Source organism: Bubalus kerabau, chromosome 6, assembly GCF_029407905.1.
Source record: "Bubalus kerabau isolate K-KA32 ecotype Philippines breed swamp buffalo chromosome 6, PCC_UOA_SB_1v2, whole genome shotgun sequence".
NCBI classification, from domain to species: Eukaryota; Metazoa; Chordata; class Mammalia; order Artiodactyla; family Bovidae; genus Bubalus; species Bubalus kerabau.
In genome coordinates this window covers 100,926,950-100,946,482 of record NC_073629.1, presented here as the reverse complement: position 1 = coordinate 100,946,482, position 19,533 = coordinate 100,926,950, and the positions used below count along the sequence as shown (strand labels likewise).

General features: G+C 41.1%; 1 protein-coding gene across 4 annotated transcripts in view; it reads left to right on the top strand.

The window, feature by feature from the left end:
- Positions 1 to 1,310: 1,310 nt before the first annotated feature.
- MAST2 (microtubule associated serine/threonine kinase 2) overlaps positions 1,311 to 19,533 on the top strand; it is a 212,193-nt gene continuing 193,970 nt past the window's right edge. For all 4 annotated transcript variants that reach the window (XM_055586011.1, XM_055586010.1, XM_055586009.1 and 1 more), the window contains exon 1: positions 1,311 to 1,824. In XM_055586011.1, coding sequence (XP_055441986.1) covers positions 1,627 to 1,824 — 198 coding nt within the window. In that variant the 5' untranslated portion in view covers positions 1,311 to 1,626. The remainder of the gene's footprint in view (positions 1,825 to 19,533) is intronic.

The window sequence follows — 19,533 nt, the reverse complement described above, 5'->3', positions numbered from 1 at the left end:
ACTTGTTCATTAATTGGATGTGGGGACAGGAGGGGGAGGAAAGAAGTATAGGATGACTTCTAGGTTTCTGGTTGAGGCAACAAGGGGTGGATGGTGGTGAGAAACTGAAACAGGGGATACAAGGAGCAGATTGACGATGGGCTGTAGAAACATTGGTTGTGTGTGTAGGCTCTGATATCTGATAGACCTTGGTCTGAGTCCTGGCTCTGCACTTATTAGCAGTGTCATACTGAGCATTTTATGTAACTTGAACCTCAGTTTCCTCAACTGTAAACTGGAAATAATACAACTTACCTCTTGTTCACATATGTGTGAATTGAATGCACACTGTCTGGTATCCAGTAGTTTTGCTATAATGTTAGTTATTACTACCTTTCAAAAAAGGTTCAGGGAGGAGGCTCAGGATAAAAAGGGTGACCCCTTAAGGAAATGCTTCTGTGAAAGCATTCCCGTCAAGTCAAAAGAGGAAAAATATGGTGCTGTGGCAGACCAGCTAAAGCCAGAAGGAGGAGGCCAGACAGGGCTGAGCTACAGCCACGTTGCTGAGCAGATGAGTCACTGAAAGTGGCAGGCTGAGCTGCCCAGGCCACAGCTGAACTCGCGGTGGCCAGGCTAGACTGGGCTATAACGTAATTACTTCATTGTCAGTGGGGAATCATGGCGATGTTCTGGAAGCTTGTCTTCCCTTTCCCCTTGAAGGAATCTATTGCTTCTTCCCCTTTTATAGGACTTTCCACATCCAGTCTTACTTTTTGGAAGCAGCAGGAAACCGTGGAAAGAGTCAGAAAAGCCAGAATTTGAGTTCTGTCTAGCTTGCTCAATGACCTGGTGCATGTCACTTCTCGTCGGTCTTCTTATCTGTAACAGGAGAATGAACAGACCTGCCTTCAAAGTGTGATGTGACGATCAGATGACAGTTGGTTGGAAGGTGCTTAACAAAAAGGCATGCATTCGTGTTCTGTTCACTAGTTGTCTCCTTTATCTTCTTGCTGCTCCTGGTCCTTCTCCACCTACTTCTTGAGGACGTTGATCAGTTCTAATTCATTTTAGATCCGCACCACTTAGCTTGGCCCGGCACACAATTTCATGAATGGACGAATGAAAGAATCAATGAACCGTCCGCGGCTACCACAGGCGCGCCTGGGCCCCGCCCCCTTCCGCTCTCCGCCCCCTCCCTCCCACACCACGCGGTGGGGCCAAGGGCGGGTCTCTCGCGACCGTTCGCTGGCGCGTGCGCGGGAGACGGCGCGCGGCCGGAGGTGGCGGGCGGGCTCCCGGTGCGCGCGCGCGAGGGGAAGGGAGGGGCGGGGCCCGGCCAGAGGCAGGCGGGCGGGCGGACGGCTGGCTGGGGAGCCGGCGGCGGCGGCGGGTGACCAGCCGAGCGTGTGCCGGCTGGGACAGGACGAGGCTGCGGCGATGCTGCCTCCTGCGTAAGGAACGTCGAGGAGGCCGCGGCCCTTGAGGCCCCAGAAAGCGCGGAGGAGCTACGGGCTGGGATCGGTGGCTTCGGGTGCCCGCCGGGCCATGGTGGCCGCGGGAGGTGGTTGGCGCGGTAGCGCTGCGGCCCGGGGCGGTGCGGGGCCGGGACAGTCGCGGCGCTGACGCCCGCAGGGCCCAGCCGCAGATATGAAGCGGAGCCGCTGCCGCGATCGACCGCAGCCGCCGCCGCCGCCGCTGCCGCAGGCAGCCGGCCGGGAGGATGGGGCTCAGCGGGCGGCGGAGCTGCCCCAGCCCCAGCCCCTGCCCCCGCGCCGGAGAGCGCCGCCCGGGAGGCAGCGACTGGAGGAGCGGACCGGGCCCGCAGGGCCCGAAGTCAGGGAGCAGGTAGGGCTGGCCGGGGTCTCGGAGGGAAAGGATGGGGAGGGGGAGCCTGAATGGGACTGATGGGGGAGGGCTATCTCGGGCGGGAAGATTTGGGCTGGGGGAGTTGAAGGGGTGGGGACTGAATTGAAGTTGGGCAGGAGGAATGGGAGGTCTGGAGAGGCAGAAAAATGGGGAGTGGAGAAATGGAAGTATTAGTCTGGGTTGAATGGGAAATGAGAGCGTAGGGATGAAAAATGGTCCTATGGGCGTTTGAAGTAAAGGGTTCTGGAGGAGAAGAAGGGACGCCGGAATGTGGGCTGGCAGTGACTGAAGTGCAAAGAATAGGCTTACTAAAGGGGTATGGAGGAATTATCCAGAGGGGCAAAAAGTGTAAGGTAGGGACAGTCAGTGTGATATAGTAAATGTTATCTTATTTTCTCGAGGTTGCCTTGACAGTTGTGAAAAAGATGTCATTCCTAAGCATTCTCTGGTTTGGCCATCGTTATAGTCTTGTTGGAATATGTTCCTAGCCATTGTTAAAGTTCTCTCTAGTAATGATCCATTTTATGAGAAAGCACTTTTTAAAACATGTGCTTTGGGGCTGCATATGTGCAATCCAAAGGCAGTACTGTGAGCAGAGAATTCATAGATTTAGTCTCTACCTTATAGGAGTTTACCACTGAAAATATCTTAGTGGCAAAACATAGAAAGAAATGCAAAAAGTTCGTGGAGTTTCTGAATGGACAGGATGTGTTTATATATTAATTTATTAATCGAGTGTGGGTTATTTAGAAGTAGTGGATAAAGGTCAGTTTTATGAGGGAGGAGAAGTTGTCATTAGTAGCTGTATGAAGTTCAGTGAGTACGTGCATGGTCCTTGATCTTGTGGGATTTACAGAGAAATGTACTGTAGTAATGGACTCCAGTGACAGCTTCCCTTTTGCACCTACTATTCAAGACGCTACTGACTTCATCTTTGGAGATTTGAAGGGTCCTGTTAGGTCTCCTGCCTAACAGGAGACCTTTCTCGTATGTTAAATAAGTATTTTCCATAGACATCATTATTATATAGTTTCAGTGATGCACATGTTAGCACTTGGACTTTCCCCCACTGTTGGTTTTTTATCTTATATTCTCCACCCAGTGCTGAGTAGACTGTGCTATTGCTATCTTTGCCCTTACTTTAAGGCCGCTGAGCATTGTCCTCTTACTGTAATTTTCTCTCTCAGCCTTGTCTTTTATATTCCCTGCAGTTCCTATTCAAAACATTTTAAAATGTACTTAAAACCCAGATCCTTTCCTGACTCAAGTTTACCTGGTCCAATTTACCTTATCCAGTGCTTCACTGAAGAGTTCCAGGTTACTTGATTTCTTCCCCTTTAGATTTCTGTGTTCACTCATCCTTTTAAATCTCAAAGAAGGAAGTACTTATCCTCTTCCAGGCTAATTTCTCTATGTTTTTGATTTCATTCCCTCTTATCTTCTGTAGGCCCTTGTTGTCTTATACCTCAAATAAAAACAAAACAACAGGATTTCCCTGAGTTTTGTAACCTACTTAAGCTACTTTGTAATCTCATTTTTGCTAACCAGCAACCTTCTTGAAAAATGAGTTTATATTCAGGAGTCTGAGAAAGCTCCAGGAGATGGTGAAGGACAGAGAAGCCTGGCGTGCTGCAGTCCACGGGGTTGCAAAGAGTTAGACACAACTGAGTGACTGAACAGTTCACTGTCTCAGCTTCTTCACCTTATATACATTCCTCATATATTTGGCTTTTACACATACACTCTCCCCAAACTGATGTCTTCAAGGTCATCAGTAACTTGTGTGTTTGTTTATTTACTTTTTAATTGTGATGTGACTACAGAGCGCAAATCAAAGGTTCATTCAGCCCATGAATTTTTACAAAATGAATACACCTATGTGACTGCTCCTCAGATAAAGATGTAGAACATTTCCAGTACCCTAGAATGTGCCTTTGTGTTTTCTCCCAGGTATTACCCATGTCTAGAGGTAACCACTCACCAGCCTCTATCACCATGGATTAGTGTTGCCTCTTCTGAACTTCATATAAAGTAAATCATTCAGCTCAACTCTTTTATGACTGTACTCTTTCATTCAGCTATGTCTGTAAGATTCATCTATGTTGTTTCTTTTAGAAAAAGCGTGTTCTTTTTCCCTGCTGTATAGTTTTCCCTTGTGTAAATGTACCATGATAGATGCTAAAACTTCCTTTTTAGGTTGAAAAATAATGTGTGGCTATTTGTTAAAAGTTTTCATTGTGAAAGAATTACACGGAAAGATTTGCAGCAGTCCTGGGGACCTTAAAATGACTAAATCTGATAACCTCCCTCTTCTCTGACCTCTGTAAACTATTGATCACTCTTGACCATGTGTTTCTTTTGACGTTTTCTTCTCTTTTGTCATAATGTCTTTTCTACTCCTGTTTCTCTGACTGCTTCTTGGGTGTCTTTTTCTGTTTTCCGTTGCTGTCCCCAGTGTGTTCCTTGAGGATGTGTTTCCTCTCTGTCCTTAGCTTTTTTCTTTTTCTCTTTTCTGGTCATGCTGAGGTTTACAGGATCTTAGTTTCCCGACCAGGGAACCCAGGCCCCTGCGTGTGAAAACACTGAATCCTAATCACTGAACCAACAGAGAATTCCCAGCTTTTTTCTTTTATCCTTTGTTTAAAAAAATTTATTTATTTATTTATTCACTTTTGGTTGTGCTGGGTCTTGGTTGCTGCTCAGGCTTTCCTCCAGTTGCCGGGAGTGGGGATTACCCTCTAGTTGCCGAGCATGGGCTTCTCATTGCGGTGGTTTGTCTTGTTGCAGAACACAGGCTCCAGGGCACAAGGGATTCAGTAGTTGCAGCTGGGCTCTGGAGCATGTGGGCTTCATTAGTTGTGACGTGAAGGCTCAGTAGTTGTGGCACACTGGCTTAGTTGCCCCTTGGCACGTGGAATTTTCCCTGACCATGGACCGAATCCATGCCTCTTGCATTAGCAAGTGGATTCTTAACCACGGGACCACCAGGGAAGTCCACAGGTTTTTTTCTTAATTGTATTTTGTTTTTTAACAGGCTTACCCTATTCATGGCAAGTACTTAGGATATGGAGTAGGGTCTATGTGCTGTGCTTAGTCGTTCAGTTGTGTCTGACTCTTTTGTCCATGGGGATTCTCTGGGCAAGAATACTGGAGTGGGTTGCTATGCCCTCCTCCAAGGGATCTTCCCAACCCAAGAATCGAACCCAGTTCTTCGCATTGTAGGCATTCTTTACCGACTGAGCCAAAGGGTCTGTAGTTCTCTTTGTTCATGACATTATGTTACAGAGCCTCCTTGTAAAGTCATCTGAGTCTCTAGGCCTGACCTCTTTTCTTAGCTCTATATTTCCATTTCTAGCCTTAACATTTCCACCTTAGACTCTCAGCATTTGTGATCTTAACATTAGTGGTTTTCATAATTTGATAGTGTCTTGAAATTCCATGACTTGAAATTATTTGTTGAAAACTTAAAAATTTTCAATTTTGTGTGTTATTAGGTGGGATGGATTATTCCATTCATTCAGGGAGTAAAAACCTAGCTGATCACCAAGGTATCTACCTTTCAGAAATAACTTTGTTCTTCATTTCTCCTGATGTGGAATAATGCTGTTATGTGTTATACCATGCTGGTATTTAGGAATAATTTCTGAACAGGATGCAGAACTTGGATCTCTGGATTAGTGGCTTACTGTATCATTGAAATATTGAAATATTCCATTATTCTCTTTTGAAATGTGCTTCTCCCTGTGTCTTTCCTTTCTCTGGTCCCCAAACTTGAAATTATATCTGTGGTCTTTGTCTTTTTGCTCTCCCTTGACCCCCTTATCCAGATTCTGCTGATTCTGTCTTCATGATATGTTTCAAATCTTGATGCTCACAGTTATCACCTTAATTTACACCATTTATAAACTTTTGTCTTGGTTGTTGTAATATCTTAACTGCGTTTACTCTGCTTTTAGCCTTTTAACCTCTAATTTATTCTGTATTCTAATAAAGAAGATTGGAATTCCTTGCCTGTCTGAGTTGCAATAAGTATTTTTAAATAATCAATTCATTGCTTTATCTTCAGAAACTTTCATTAGCTTCTTAATACCATAGAATAAAGTTTGAAGACCTTGGCATTCAAGGTCTACTTGAAACATCACTTTTTATTAGAATCAGTTAGAGGCCCCTTCTCTTGGTTCCCAATACTTTGCTTTGTATCCATTGTAGTATACATTATTGAAATAGCTTATCTCTCTTGTTAGCAAGTTCTTTGAGGCCCAGACTCTTTCATTTATTATTGTATACCTAGTGTGGTATTTGAAACATAGTTATTAGTCTGAATACTTATTAGAAACATGGATGTGTGCTGGCACTTGAAATGTATACTGAGCAATATCCTAATTGGTTGTCAGTCTCTCGTCAGAGAAAAAACTCCTCAGAGGCTGTCTTAATCATCACTGTACCAGCCTTTAGTGTTTTAACTGGTACAATGGGCACTTAGTAAATATTTGTTTCCTCCTTAGGCACTTTCATATTTTTATTTTAATTAGTTATCTATCTGAAAAACTTTCTTCTCAGTCTCTGCCCATTGAAATTCTACTCAAGCTTCCAGGCCTAACTCATGCCACAGAAACTGTTCTGTGAAGTTGCTCTTCTATGATTGGGCTGTCATAAATAGCACTTCTGTCCTTCTGTATTCATTTTATATTATTTCATATCTGCTTTTAAGTTGTAAATTATTGAGGGTGGGAACTATATCATCATTTTATATACCATAATACATAATCAAGGCCTTTGTCACAATAGGCACATAATCATTTACTAACTGAATGAATGAACAGGAAATGATTCAAATATTTTGAATTGAGTAATTGAACTGAATTGAATCGAGTAATAACGGTAGTAAGAGAGAAATAGGTAAGTAAAGAAAATGAGACATTTTTGAAGATGGAGGAAGATGGAGTTCAATTTTACTTTCTAGAATTCTCTCAGCACCATTAAGGAATTTTCAAAATTTTTTTCATGAAAATCATTATTTGGCACTGAAATGTAATATATTGTATAGTCAAAGTGAAGTGAAAGTTGCTCAGTCACGTCCAACTCTTTGTGACCCCGTGGACTGTATACTGTATAGTCCATGGAATTCTCCAGGCCAGAATACTGGAGTGTGTAGCCTTTCCCTTCTCTGAGGGATTTTCCAAACCCAGGGATGAAACCCAGGTCTCCTGCATTGCAGACAGATTCTTTACCAGTTGAGCCACAAGAGAAGCCCAAAAATACTGGAGTGGGTAGCCTATCCCTTCTCCAGAGGATCTTCCCAAACCAGGGATTGAACTGGGGTCTCCTGCATTGCAGACGAATTCTTTACCAACTGAGCTATCAGGGAAGCCCGAAAGCACACAGGGCAGAAAATACACAGAGGGAAAACTGCATGTATTTTTTAGGGAACTGTAATTGATTTTGTATTGTTGGAATTTGAACTTAGAGGCATAGATGATGAGTTTAGAGCCTAAAAGAGCCTAGATGGTAGAAGATCTTTACTACTGTTTAAAAAGAGTAAAGTAGAGGTCTTACTTGTTTTTTTAACCTGGGTTACTCTGGCAGCTGTGTGGAGGATACAGTGTAGCACATGGTGATTAAGGCATGGGCATTTGAGAATTTTTCTGAGTTTTCCCAGGGGCTTTACAGGTGGCACAGTAGTAAAGACTCTGCCTGCCAGTGCTCGAGATGCTGGTTCGATCCCTCGGTTGGGAAGATCCCTGAGAAGGAAATGGCAGCTTATTCCAGTATTCTTGCCTGGGAAATTACATTGACAGAGGAGCCTGACAGGCTATATCAGATGCGATTGAGCAGGTACTCATGCTAAGTTTTCAGTGGAAGGTGTGTGCTTAGTTACTCAGTCATGTCCAACTCTTTGTGACCCCATGGACTATAGCCCGCTAGGCTCCTCTGTTCTTGGAATTCTCCAGGCAAGAATGCTGGAGTGGATGACCATTCCCTTCTCCAGGGGATCTTCCTGACACAGAGATCGAACCTGAGTCTCCTGCATTGCAGGTGGATCCTTTATCATTTGAGCCATTGGGGTGCTAGTGATAAAGAACTTGCTTGTCAATGGAGGAGACATAAGAGACTTGGGTTTGACCCCTGGGTCAGGAAGATCTTGAGGAGGGCATGGCAACCCATTCTAGTATCAGTATTCTTGCTTAGAGAATCCTGTGGACAGAGGAACCTGGGAGGCCACTGTCCATAGGATTGCAAAGAGCTGGACATGACTGAAGCAACTTAGCACGTATCTACTCCAGTCTGACCTCTGCAATGACAATGAGTTTTCAATACAGAGTGTTTATTAACTCTTTCCTCCCATCTTGTCCTGAAGTAATATAAGTAAGGGCCAGCCCTGAAAACCTATTACCTTTGGGAGATTTGATTTCATCAAAGGTCCTGGGAGCAGAGAGCCTGGGATGGTTGAAGCAGGTTGGACAGTTTTCCCTGATGAGCATAGGATACATCTGCTTACAGATTTTTCCCATCTTTATTTTACTGGATGCCTCTTAACCTAAGATCAGCCTAAAAGCTTTTTCCACCCCAGTTACTTATGGTGACCTATGATTAGGACTGTCAGAGGCAGCTTCATACTGCAATCACTATGCCTCCTTCATTGCTGGTCTTAGCTACTATATGGTTCTTTGCTAAATTTGCTACCTAGCTTTGTACTTTTTGGTAAAACCCCCATGGTACCTTGGTAATTATCTTTTTTATCAGCAGGTATTGGTTGTTTTTCTTCTCTTCTATACGTACTTGGGGTTCCAAAGAGGTTTGAAAACCAGGTTGTTGGGTCAAGGGCTAGCCCTGGGGGTGGAGGAAAAAGTCCTCAGGGGAGAGCAGAGACTAGGCGTCCCTGGGAGTCAGGGCTTACACATGATGCACTGTTAGTCCTACATAGCTGGCCGCCTTTTTGTTTCAGTGTTGTACCTCATTGTCAACTCCAAACTCTTTTCTCTGCACTATAGCCATATACACAGTGCTGATGTAAAAGTCAAAGTCACTCAGTTGTGTCCAGCTCTTTGCGACCCCATGGACTATACAGTCCATGCAATTCTCCAGGCCAGAATACTGGAGTGGATAGCCATTTGCTTCTCCAGGGGATCTTCCCAACCCAGGGATGGAACCCAGGTCTCCCACATTGCAGGCAGATTCTTTACCAGCTGAGCCACCAGTGAAGATCCTATATAAAGTGGAAATATAGTAAATAATTGATGGGGAAAATTGATATCAACCTGAGCTTCCTGCTTCCATGTTCACTGGGCATATTTCATCTTTACCAATAATAGTTCCTCTTCTAAAATCTTACTTTACAGTTTATCAGACTCTGATCTTCACATCATCTTCTGTTTCTGTAGCTCGCATTTATTCATCCCTCAAAATTGTTCAAACTCTTGGTAACCTCTGGTCTGTTGATTTTTGTTTTTCCTAAATCATCTTTTCATTGTTGGTCACCTCATGCCTCTACTATCCTCCTTGTCCAACTAAATATTTCATGGGCTATCATAATTATTCCTGTGTGTCTACCTTCAGTACTTCTGTCATACCTGTCATACTTGAGAAAATCCCAACTGTGATTAAACCAACTCTGTCTATGGTACACTTGTACGAGATAATAAAAGAAATAAGTAAAATATGTAGTGTGCTATAGGGTGATAAATACTATGAAGAAAATAAAGCAGGAAAGGGAGATATAGAGTGATGGGAGATTTTATGGCTTTAAGTAGCATTATCATGAAAGACATCTCTTTGGAATGAGATGTTTGAGTAAAGACCTGAAGGATATAAGAAACAGGCATTTCAATTCTGAGGGGAAGAGTATACTTGGTAGCGGTAGAAAGCTCCTTAGGCTGGAAGCATATCTTTAGCTCTAAAATTTTGTTTGAGGAACACCAAGGAGCCCAAGTATGGCTAGAGTAGAGTGAGTAAGAGAAAGAGTAGTAGGTGAGATCAAAGGGGAAAGATGGGGAGAGGAGGGCTGAATTATGGAGAGTTTCAGATGGGTAAGTGTCTTACAGGGTAAGGTTTTTGGCTTTTGTGCTGAAGGAGATGAAAAGCTATTGGAGAATTTTGAGCAGAGGAATCACGTGATCTGACATTCATTTTAATCCCATATGTTTGACTACTCTCAGGAGCATTGACTGAATGGGTATGTGGAAGCAGAGAGACCACTCAAGAGACTCTTGCAGTTATTCAGGCAAACGAGCAAGGGATATGAAATAATTGTCTGTGAATAAGAGAGTGCTTTTTTGTAGAACAAAACCACTTGAAAGAGTTGTCTGTATCTTCTTTCATTTCTTCTGCTCTTACTCTTTCTTGAACCCATTCCAGTCAAATCAGGCCTTAGTCTCCTAATTCCACTGCAGCACTTATGTCAGGGTCATCATTGATCACATCCAGTTGCCAGCTTTCAGTATTCATCTCACTCAACCTGCTGCTTTTGACATGGTTGATCATTCCATCATTTGGCTCCTGGGACCATGCTCTCTTGGTTTTCTTCCAGTCTCACCAGTGCTTCAGAGAGCTTAGTATTTAATCTGCTTCTACAATCTGTTCTCTCTCCTGATGTAATCTCATTAGATTGTATTACTTTGCATTTCATCTGTCTGCTGTTGATTCCCATGTTTTTTCCTCTAGTCTTGACTTTCTTCTGAGCTCTAACTCCTTTTTTCAGTTGTGAGTGTAACATTACTATTTGGGTAGCTAATAGACCTTTCAAACTTAATGTGTCCAGAGTTGAACCCTGTTTTTATTTCCTTTTCTGCTTCTCCTTCAGTCTTAATGTCTCCTTCATGTCAATAAATGGCACTATCATTCAAGCTATGACAAACCTAGACAGAGTATTAAAAAGCAGAGACAACACTTTGCTGACAAAGGTACATATACTCAAAGCTATGATTTTTCTAGTAGTCATGAACAGATGTGAGAGTTGAGCCATAAAGAAGGCTGAGTGCTGAATAATTGATGCTTTTGAACTGTGGTGTTGGAGAAGACTCTTGAGAGACTGACTGTTGGACTGCAAGGAGATCAAACCAGTCCATCCAAAAGAAAATCAGTCCTGAATATTCACTGAAAGGACTGATGCTGAAACTGAAGCTCCATTACTTTGGCTACCTGATGTGAAGAACTGACTCACTGGAAAAGACCATGATGCTGGGAAAGATTGAGGGCAGGAGGAGGAGGAGTGACCAGAGGGTAAGATGGTTGGATGGCATCATCAACTCAATGGACATGAATTTGAGCCAACTCTGGGAGATGGTGATGGACAGGGAAGCCTGGCATGGTGCAGTCTATGGGGTCGCAAAGAGTCGGACACTACTGAGCGGCTAAACGACAAAATCATTCACTCAGAGCAAAATATGGAAGTTGTTTTTGATTCTTTTCTAAACCTCATATTCCACATTCAGCCCATCAGTTCTGGTTGGTGCAGTATTCAAACTGCATGAGACTTTTCCCCACAAGCTCCATCACTAGTCTAATATTAGCCTCTTTCATCTTCCATCTGGGTTACTATAAAAGTCTCCTAACCTGTCTTCCTGATTCTGTTCTTCTACCCTCCCCCACAACTATGATAATGATAATTGGTACACAGCAAGAGCAGTATCATCCTGTAAAAGCTAAAGTCAAAATTTGTCACCCTCTCTAGTCGAAAGTGGCTTTCCATCACAGTTAGTCAAAGTTGAAGGTGCTTGCTTTTTCCTTAAATGCCTACGTGATCTGCCTCTGTTGCTGCTGCTGCTGCTAAGTCGCTTCAGTCGTGTCCTAGGCCTTCTCAAACCTCATTTCCTTCTCTTCCTCTTGTTACTGTGCTCTAGTCACAGTGGCTGCCTTGATGGTCTCCAGATACATTAAGCATGCTCCTCCCTGAGGACATTTTAAAAATTATTTGAGGACTTCTATACTTGGTATTTTTCTCTACCTGAGGTGTTCTTTCTCTGGATATGTTTATATGACTGGCTTCCTCATTTCATTTAGGTCTCTGTTCAGATATCACCTCCTCAAAGAGGCCTTCCTTGACCAGCCTTTTTAAAGTAGCACTCTTAGTCACTCCTGTCCCCTCTTTTTATTATGTCCTTTATTCACCTGTGACTGTCACCTATTTGTTATTTATTGTCATTCTCACACATTAGGATATATGCTCCATGAGGATATGAATTTGAATTGGTTTTTCCTTACTGCTGTATCTCCAGTTTCTAGACATGTATATTGGAGATACTAAAGAAATGCTTCTTGAGTGAATATATAGTGATTAAGTCATTGTCTAACCTTAGATTCCAACTGTGTGACCTAATGCAAGTTACTTAAATTCTTTAAGCCTTAATCACCCCATGTGAATGTAGTGGAGATAATTTCATTACCAATTTCATTGTTAGGATTTAATAAGTTAATCCATGTAAAACGCTTACCACAAAGCCTGATACCAACAAGTGCTCAATAATGGTTAATTATTATATTTTTAGGATACATGCATAGAATGTGTGAATATAGGGTTCATATTTTTCAGTGTTCTTATCTGGTTTCAGAAAGAAATAAAAAAAGGTATGTCTTGACCTTTGATTTGTTGGCATTATTGAACTGTCCTTTTATTTTGTTCAGCTTGAAAAAGCGGCTTTAATTTGTATATTTTTCCTTTTAGCCCACCAGGCTCCTCTGTGTATGGGGATTCTCGAGGTAAGAATACTGGAGTGGGTAGCCTATCCCTTCTCCAGGGGATCTTCCCGACCCAGAATCAACCCGGGGTCTCCTGCAGGCGGATTCTTTACAACCTGAGCTAAGGGAAGCCCTTAGGGAAACTTCATGAATTTCTTTCTAAGTAACTGGTTTAGAATGTGTTATAGTCTCCCTAGGCTTTAGAATGTATTTAATAGCAAATATGGACCAAGGAAATCACATTTTAAATTCTGTGATATTGTTTTAGTTGTTTACCAATTTTAATGTAATGTTCACCCTTCTTAAGGGTGGACCTTGCAGCAGAGGTACAAATCCTTTAACCTTTGATTTGTTGGGAGATGAAGAAGCCACATAGCTTCTCTGCCTGTATTTCAGCAAAACAGGGGTAATATAGATGTAGGAATACTAATTTTATATAAATTATTTATTATATGTATACTTTTGCTTTCTAACCTTGTTCCACTCAGAATTGTTTTTGAGAATTATGTGTCACAGATCAGCACACTTTTTCTGTTAAGGGCAATATAATAAGTATTTTAGGCTTTGTCATACTGTTTGTTTCACAACTACACTGTTGTAGCATGACAGCATCCCTAAGACAATATGCCAATGAATGAACTTAACTATATTTCAATAGACTTTATATAGAGATATTGAAATTAGAATTTTATGTAATTTCCATATTTGTCATATTGAGACTACTATTTTACAAACTCTTGTTCTATTGATTTGTTTTCCAACTATTTACAAATGTAAAAATTTCTTTTAGCTCCCTGGGTAGACATAAGCCGACTGTGGGCATGACATGGCCTACCAGCTGAAGTTTACTTACCTTGATCTATGTTATCTTAACACACTTAGATTAATTTCATCAATTTTAAACTGCTATATAGCATTATTTTGAAAGAATAATTTGTAATATGTAAACTTTTTTAAAAAACTTGGACTTCCCTGGTGGCTCAGATGGTTAAGAACCCTCCTGCAATGCTGGAGACCTGGGTTTTATCACTGGGTTGGGAAGATCCCCTTAAGGTGGACATGGCAACCCACTCCAGTATGCTCACCTGGAGAATCCCCATGGACAGAGGAGCCTGGCAGGCTACAGTCCATGGGATCACAAAGAGTCCGATACGACTGAGTGACTAAGCACAGCACAGCAAACATTTTGTTATAATAATGGACCATTGGGTGATTTCCACTTTCCAGTGCTACAGTAAATATTCTTGTACTTATCTCCTTGTGCACATGTGCAGGAGTTTCTCTTACAGGATATTGTTGCCAGATTGCTTTTTTCAGTGTTTGTACCTATATGTGCTTTGCCACTGATGTTTCGCTGTGTCCTTGACAACTCTTGGTGTTATCACTTTTTGTTAATTTTCTAGATTTAGATGGCATCTCAGTGCTTTAAATACATTTTCCTGATTATTAGCAAGGTTGAGAATCTCTTCACAGATTTAGTATTTACTTGGAAGTTTTGTTTTCTGTGACTTCCTTAGTTATGAACTTTGTTTTTCTCATAAACTTTCTTTTTATTTTTCTTATTGATTGTTGTTGAGTTTTTTTTTTAATTGTCATTTAGAAATAGAATATGGCAAAGAAGTATTGTAGGGAAAGAGCAAATTAGCCAAGACAGCAGTGATGAGACTCTTTCAACCCAGGGCCTCTCGCTCTCACACCATGTTTTGTAACCACACGGTTATGTAACAGTTGAGGTCACTTATAGCACTGCACGTGCACTTCACAACATACCCGCTTGGCCACAGGCCACCTTTGTTCTGCAAACATATATAAGCTCCACCTGAAAAGCCCTAGGCTGCATTATGTCTGCATCTGCTAGGTCAACCACAAGAGAATACAGTGTGTCTGCCTTATGGCTGCTGCACTAGTCCGGAGAGAATAAACATGTCTGCAGTTCCTTGAGTTTTCTTCCAGCTTCCCCACTTGTGCCTTGCCTATCCTGGGTACAGCAAACAGTGAGATACAGGGAGATAAATATACTGTAGATTTGAATTCTCTTAATAGCTTAGTAGGTTTGCTTTGAAATGGTGATAGCAGTGTCTATTTAACCATGTTGTTCTTATGGTTATAAATTGCCTAGTTTGTATTGGAGCTCACTAAATGTTTGTTTCTATGTTTTTTATTGTGTTTGTTCTTTGTGACTACTGTAACTTTATGTGTAGCAAAGTATTCCTTTTGTAGCAGACCACTTGTTTTGTGAATTTTCTTCTTTCTTTCCTCCTTTTCTTTTTTTACTATTTAACTTGTTTATTGTCAAATACAAGTACAGAAAAGCAGTTAAAAACAAAAAGATAATTTAGTGAATTATAAAATGAACACCATTAATCAAGCAGAATTTTACCAGCCATTCGGAAAACTTCTTGCTGTGGCCCTCCCAGTCATAGTCCCTCTGTCTCTGCAAAAGTAATCAGTATTCTGACCTACGGATTCCCTGGTAGTTCAGACGGTCAAGAATCTGCCTGTAATGCAGGAGACCTGGGTTTAGTCCCTGGGTTGGGAAGATCCCCTGGAGGAGGGTATGGCAACCCACTCCAGTATTCTTGCCTGAAGAATCCCATGGACAGAGGAGCTTGGTGGGCTACACAGTCCATAGGGTTACAAAGAGTCGGACACGACTGAGTGACTAGGCATAGCGCAGCACATTCTGACTTAAGCATTTCTTTGTATTTCTCTTTAAGTCTGCATCTACATTACAGTTTAGTCTTGCCCATTTTAAAAAACTAGATGTGTTTGTCTCTTCTAATCTATACGTTTTCCTTTCATCTCTTCTTTAAAGTCTGTATGTTGAAAAACCTTGGAACATTTGACTGTAGTTTCCCAGTAGTCTAGATTCATAGTTATGGTGCATTTCAAAATGTTTCAGCTCCCTTGTATTGCCTGCAAGTTACAGCTGGATAGAGAGGCTTAATCAGTCTCGGGTTCAATTCCTTTGGCAAGATTTTGGGTGGTAGTGTGTTCTTTCAATAGAAGGCACACGACGTCTGCTTTTTGCTCTTTGATTGGGGGTCCCCGTACATAATGAAATTCATCTTTCTTACTGTTTTGAATATTTTTCTCTGTGTTGTTGGCTTTAACAGTTGGTAATGATATGTTTTGACTCAAATTCTGTGTGAGTTTAACCTGCTTGAGGTTCATTGAGCTTCTGCACATGTAGGCTCATGTCTCATCAAATTTGGGAAGTTTTTGGCAGTTGTTTCTTCAGGTATTCTTCCCATTTCGCTCTTCTTCTGGGATTCCCTTAATGCATATATTGTTTCTTTTGAAGATGAACCCCTCAACTCTTAGGCTCTCTTCACTTTATTCTCTTTTTTTCTTTTTGTTCCTCAGACTATATAGCTTTAATTGTCTTGTCCTTGAGATTGCTGATTATGTCTTTGCTTTCTCAAATTTGCCATTGAACCCCCTACTGAACTTTTCATTTATTTATTGGCTTTCTTATTTCTAGAATTTCTATTTGATTCCCTTTTATAATTTGTCTTTTTGTTGATAGTCTTGTTTTGTTCATACATTGTTTTCCTGATTTTCTTTAATTCTTTGCAGATGTTTTCCTTTAGTGATAGGAGCTTATTTAAGGCAATAGATTTCAAGTTTACTGCAAAGTGGAATACTGGGCTTCCTCAGGGATGTTTTCTGTTAATGTATTTTGACTCTTTTGAGTGGACCATACTTTCTTATTTCTTTATACATCTTGTGTTTTTTTAAAAATTATTGTTGTTGTTGAAAAGTAGAGATTTGAATATTGGCAACTCGGGAATACAGTATTTCCCCTTTCCCCAGGTTTTGCTGTTTTTTGAATATTGAAGGCTGTAGTTGTTCATTTGTCTAGTGAATTTTCCCAGCCTTTTTTGTAGAAATTGTATTTCTTGCTGTGTGTGATACTGAAGTCTCCGTTCCTTAGCTTGTATTTTGATTAAGATTTTCTGGATTGCCAGGAGCTAAGCAAACAAACAAACATACAGTCACTATGTTTGTTTTACAAACATACAAACAATCTGGTTTTTGCCGATTGACTTTTTGACTCCTTCGGCCCTTAGCCAGACTTGTGCTGAGTCCAGGGATCAGCTTGAGATGAAAGCTTAAAATCTTTTCAGTCTTTCCTGAGCATGCATTTCACCCTGGGCTTTTTAATTTACTTTATATACACAGGTGTTTGTTATTACTCTAATTTCCCAAAGAAACTCTCCCTTTTCCTGCCCAGATCTCAGGTAGTCAATTGTATGTCTCATTGCTAATCCTTTGTCCAGGTGGCTGTGGGTGTTTGGGTCACCTTACGGGGTTTTAAGCAGTGCTTGCTGCTTTTCCACGTTGAGAAGATTCCAAGTTAGGTGAAATAGAGAGGAGTTCCTTGTGTCAGTCCTCCAGGTACTCCCAGGTGAGTTAGAACAGATGTAATAATTTACAAGTGAGATCTACTCTGGTCCTTCTGCTACCAGGGGCCGGGGTCCCACTCTGGGATCCCAACTGATGTCTTCATGATTGCCTCCACATCAAGGAATGAGTAGGGTGAGGGCAAGTAAAAATGCCACAAAGCTTTCCTGCCATTTTTAGATTGACTTCTTGATTCAGTTCTCATGGTTGTTGTAAACCTTCTATTTTCCGGAGTCTGACATAAGTGGTTCTGACAGTTTTGCCTGTTTTTCAGTGTTTCTTTGGGGTAATTTTAGGTTGGGAACTGTCTGCTCCACCATTTTGCCTATGTTGTCTTTGACTTGATTTTAATTTTTATCTCCCTAACGATGAACGATGTTGAGAATGGTTTCATTTGCCATATTTGCTTTTTCTTTGCTGAAATGTCTATTAGGTTTCTTGCTCTTTTTTTTTTTTAATTGGCTTGTTACTGAATGTTTTCTCAGATATGTTTTGCAAATATTTTTCCTCCTGTGTGATTTGTTTTCACTTTTTAAACAGTATCTTTGGAAGAATAGTTTTTAAATTTGATGACGTCTATAAATTTGTTCTTTTTTAAACTTGCGCTTTGCTGTGTTATCTAAGAATGCTATCTAACTCAAAGTATAAAAATTTTACTCTTGTATTTTCTTTTGAAGTTTTATACTTTTAGATTTTATAGTTAGATTTATAATCCATTTACATACATATAATCCATTTTCATACATTGTCTTTGATATGCCTGAGGTATGGGTCAAAATACTTTTCTATATTTTTTTTGTATATGCACATCAAGCAAAGGTTTTAATAGGGATTAAGAGAATGTACTTTGATTAGTGTGGCGCCTGGGTTTGACTCTTGGCACGGTAGGTCAAGAAGAATCTGTCGCAGGATATGGACTTCTCTTCACCTATTAAATTACCATTCATATGGGATAAGACAACTTGTGTTGCAAGCCCAGGTTTTTAGCCCGATAGACACGTTTTTAGTGTGTAGACTTCTGTTTTTTAGCTGTGAATCCTTTGATTACGTCTAATCCTGTCCTTGTGTGTGTGTGTTAGTAGCTCAGTCGTGTCTGACTCTTTGTGACCCCACAGACTGTTGCCCACCAGACTTTTCTGTCTATGGAATTCTCCAGGCAAGAACTCTGGAGTGGATTGCCATTCCCTTCTCCAGAAGATCTTCCCAACCCAGGGGTTGAACCCTGATCTCCTACATCACAGGCAGATTCTTTACTGTATGAGTTACAGGAAAGTCAAGGAAGAAGTCCTATCCTTACAGCATAATATAGTATAAACACAACACTAGCCTTGTGTATAAGTTAGCTTGAGATTTGCTTTAGTATTATGGGGGACGGAGATAGTTCTGACCAAGAGAGGGAGGACTCTGTGAGGACTCAAGAGAAAGCAATAAGCTCTAGAGTTGGGAGGAACATGTAGAGATTTTGTAGTCAGGCAATTTTCAACCTTTTATTTGATAGTTGAAATTTACATGTCATATAGTAGGTATGTTATTGTTACAGTGTTGCTACAAGAGATAAATACAAATTATGTATAATTTCTGGCATGCAAGCTGTAATTCTGCCTTTTAAAAAATCTCACATAAGAAACAACGTTGTAACATAAGTGAACTGACTATTGTAGTATTTACCAGGAACTTGCTTTCATTTAATTAACAGTATACTGATTGAGTACTTTAAACCAATTTCAAGTAATTTGTGACACAGTTCTCACAGTTGATCAACATGTGTGTGTGTTGGTGGAATCATACTGAAAGTTTTTGTTTAGTTTGGTGGTTCTCAAACTTTAGTGTGCTTCGGACTTACCTAGAGGGCCTGTTAAAACACAGATTGCTGGTCCCCTCCCTGAGATTTTTCCAATTTAGTAGATCTGGGGTGGGGCTCTAGAATTTGCATTTCTAACGAGTTCACTGCTGATGCTGGTGTTCCTGGTCTGGGGACCACATGTTCAGGATCACAGCTTAGGCCAACTTTCACCTTACTTTTTCAGTATTCTAGGGGCAGAGTTCATCCTTTTTAAGATAGCCTATTCACTGTTAGACAGTTCTTCCTATAATTAAACCTACTTCTTCTTTTGTTATTTTTGTCCAGTATTTCTAGTTCTGGCCTGTGAGGTAAGAAGTTTACTCTTCCTATAATAGAGAGAAAGCCCTCATGTAGTTGAAGGAAGTTATTCATGTCTCCTTTATTTAATTTCTTTCATGTTAAGCATTTATAGTTTCCTAAGAATGCTCAAAGTACCGCACAATTGCACTCATCTCACATGCTAGTAAAGTAATGCTCAAAATTCTCCAAGCCAGGCTTTAGCAATACGTGAACCGTGAACTTCCTGATGTTCAAGCTGGTTTTAGAAAAGGCAGAGGAACCAGAGATCAAATTGCCAACATCCGCTAGATCATGGAAAAAGCAAGAGAGTTCCAGAAAAACATCTATTTCTGCTTTATTGACTATGCCAAAGCCTTTGACTGTGTGGATCACAATAAACTGTGGGAAATTCTGAAAGAGATGGGAATACCAGACCACCTGACCTGCCTCTTGAGAAACCTATATGCAGGTCAGGAAGCAACAGT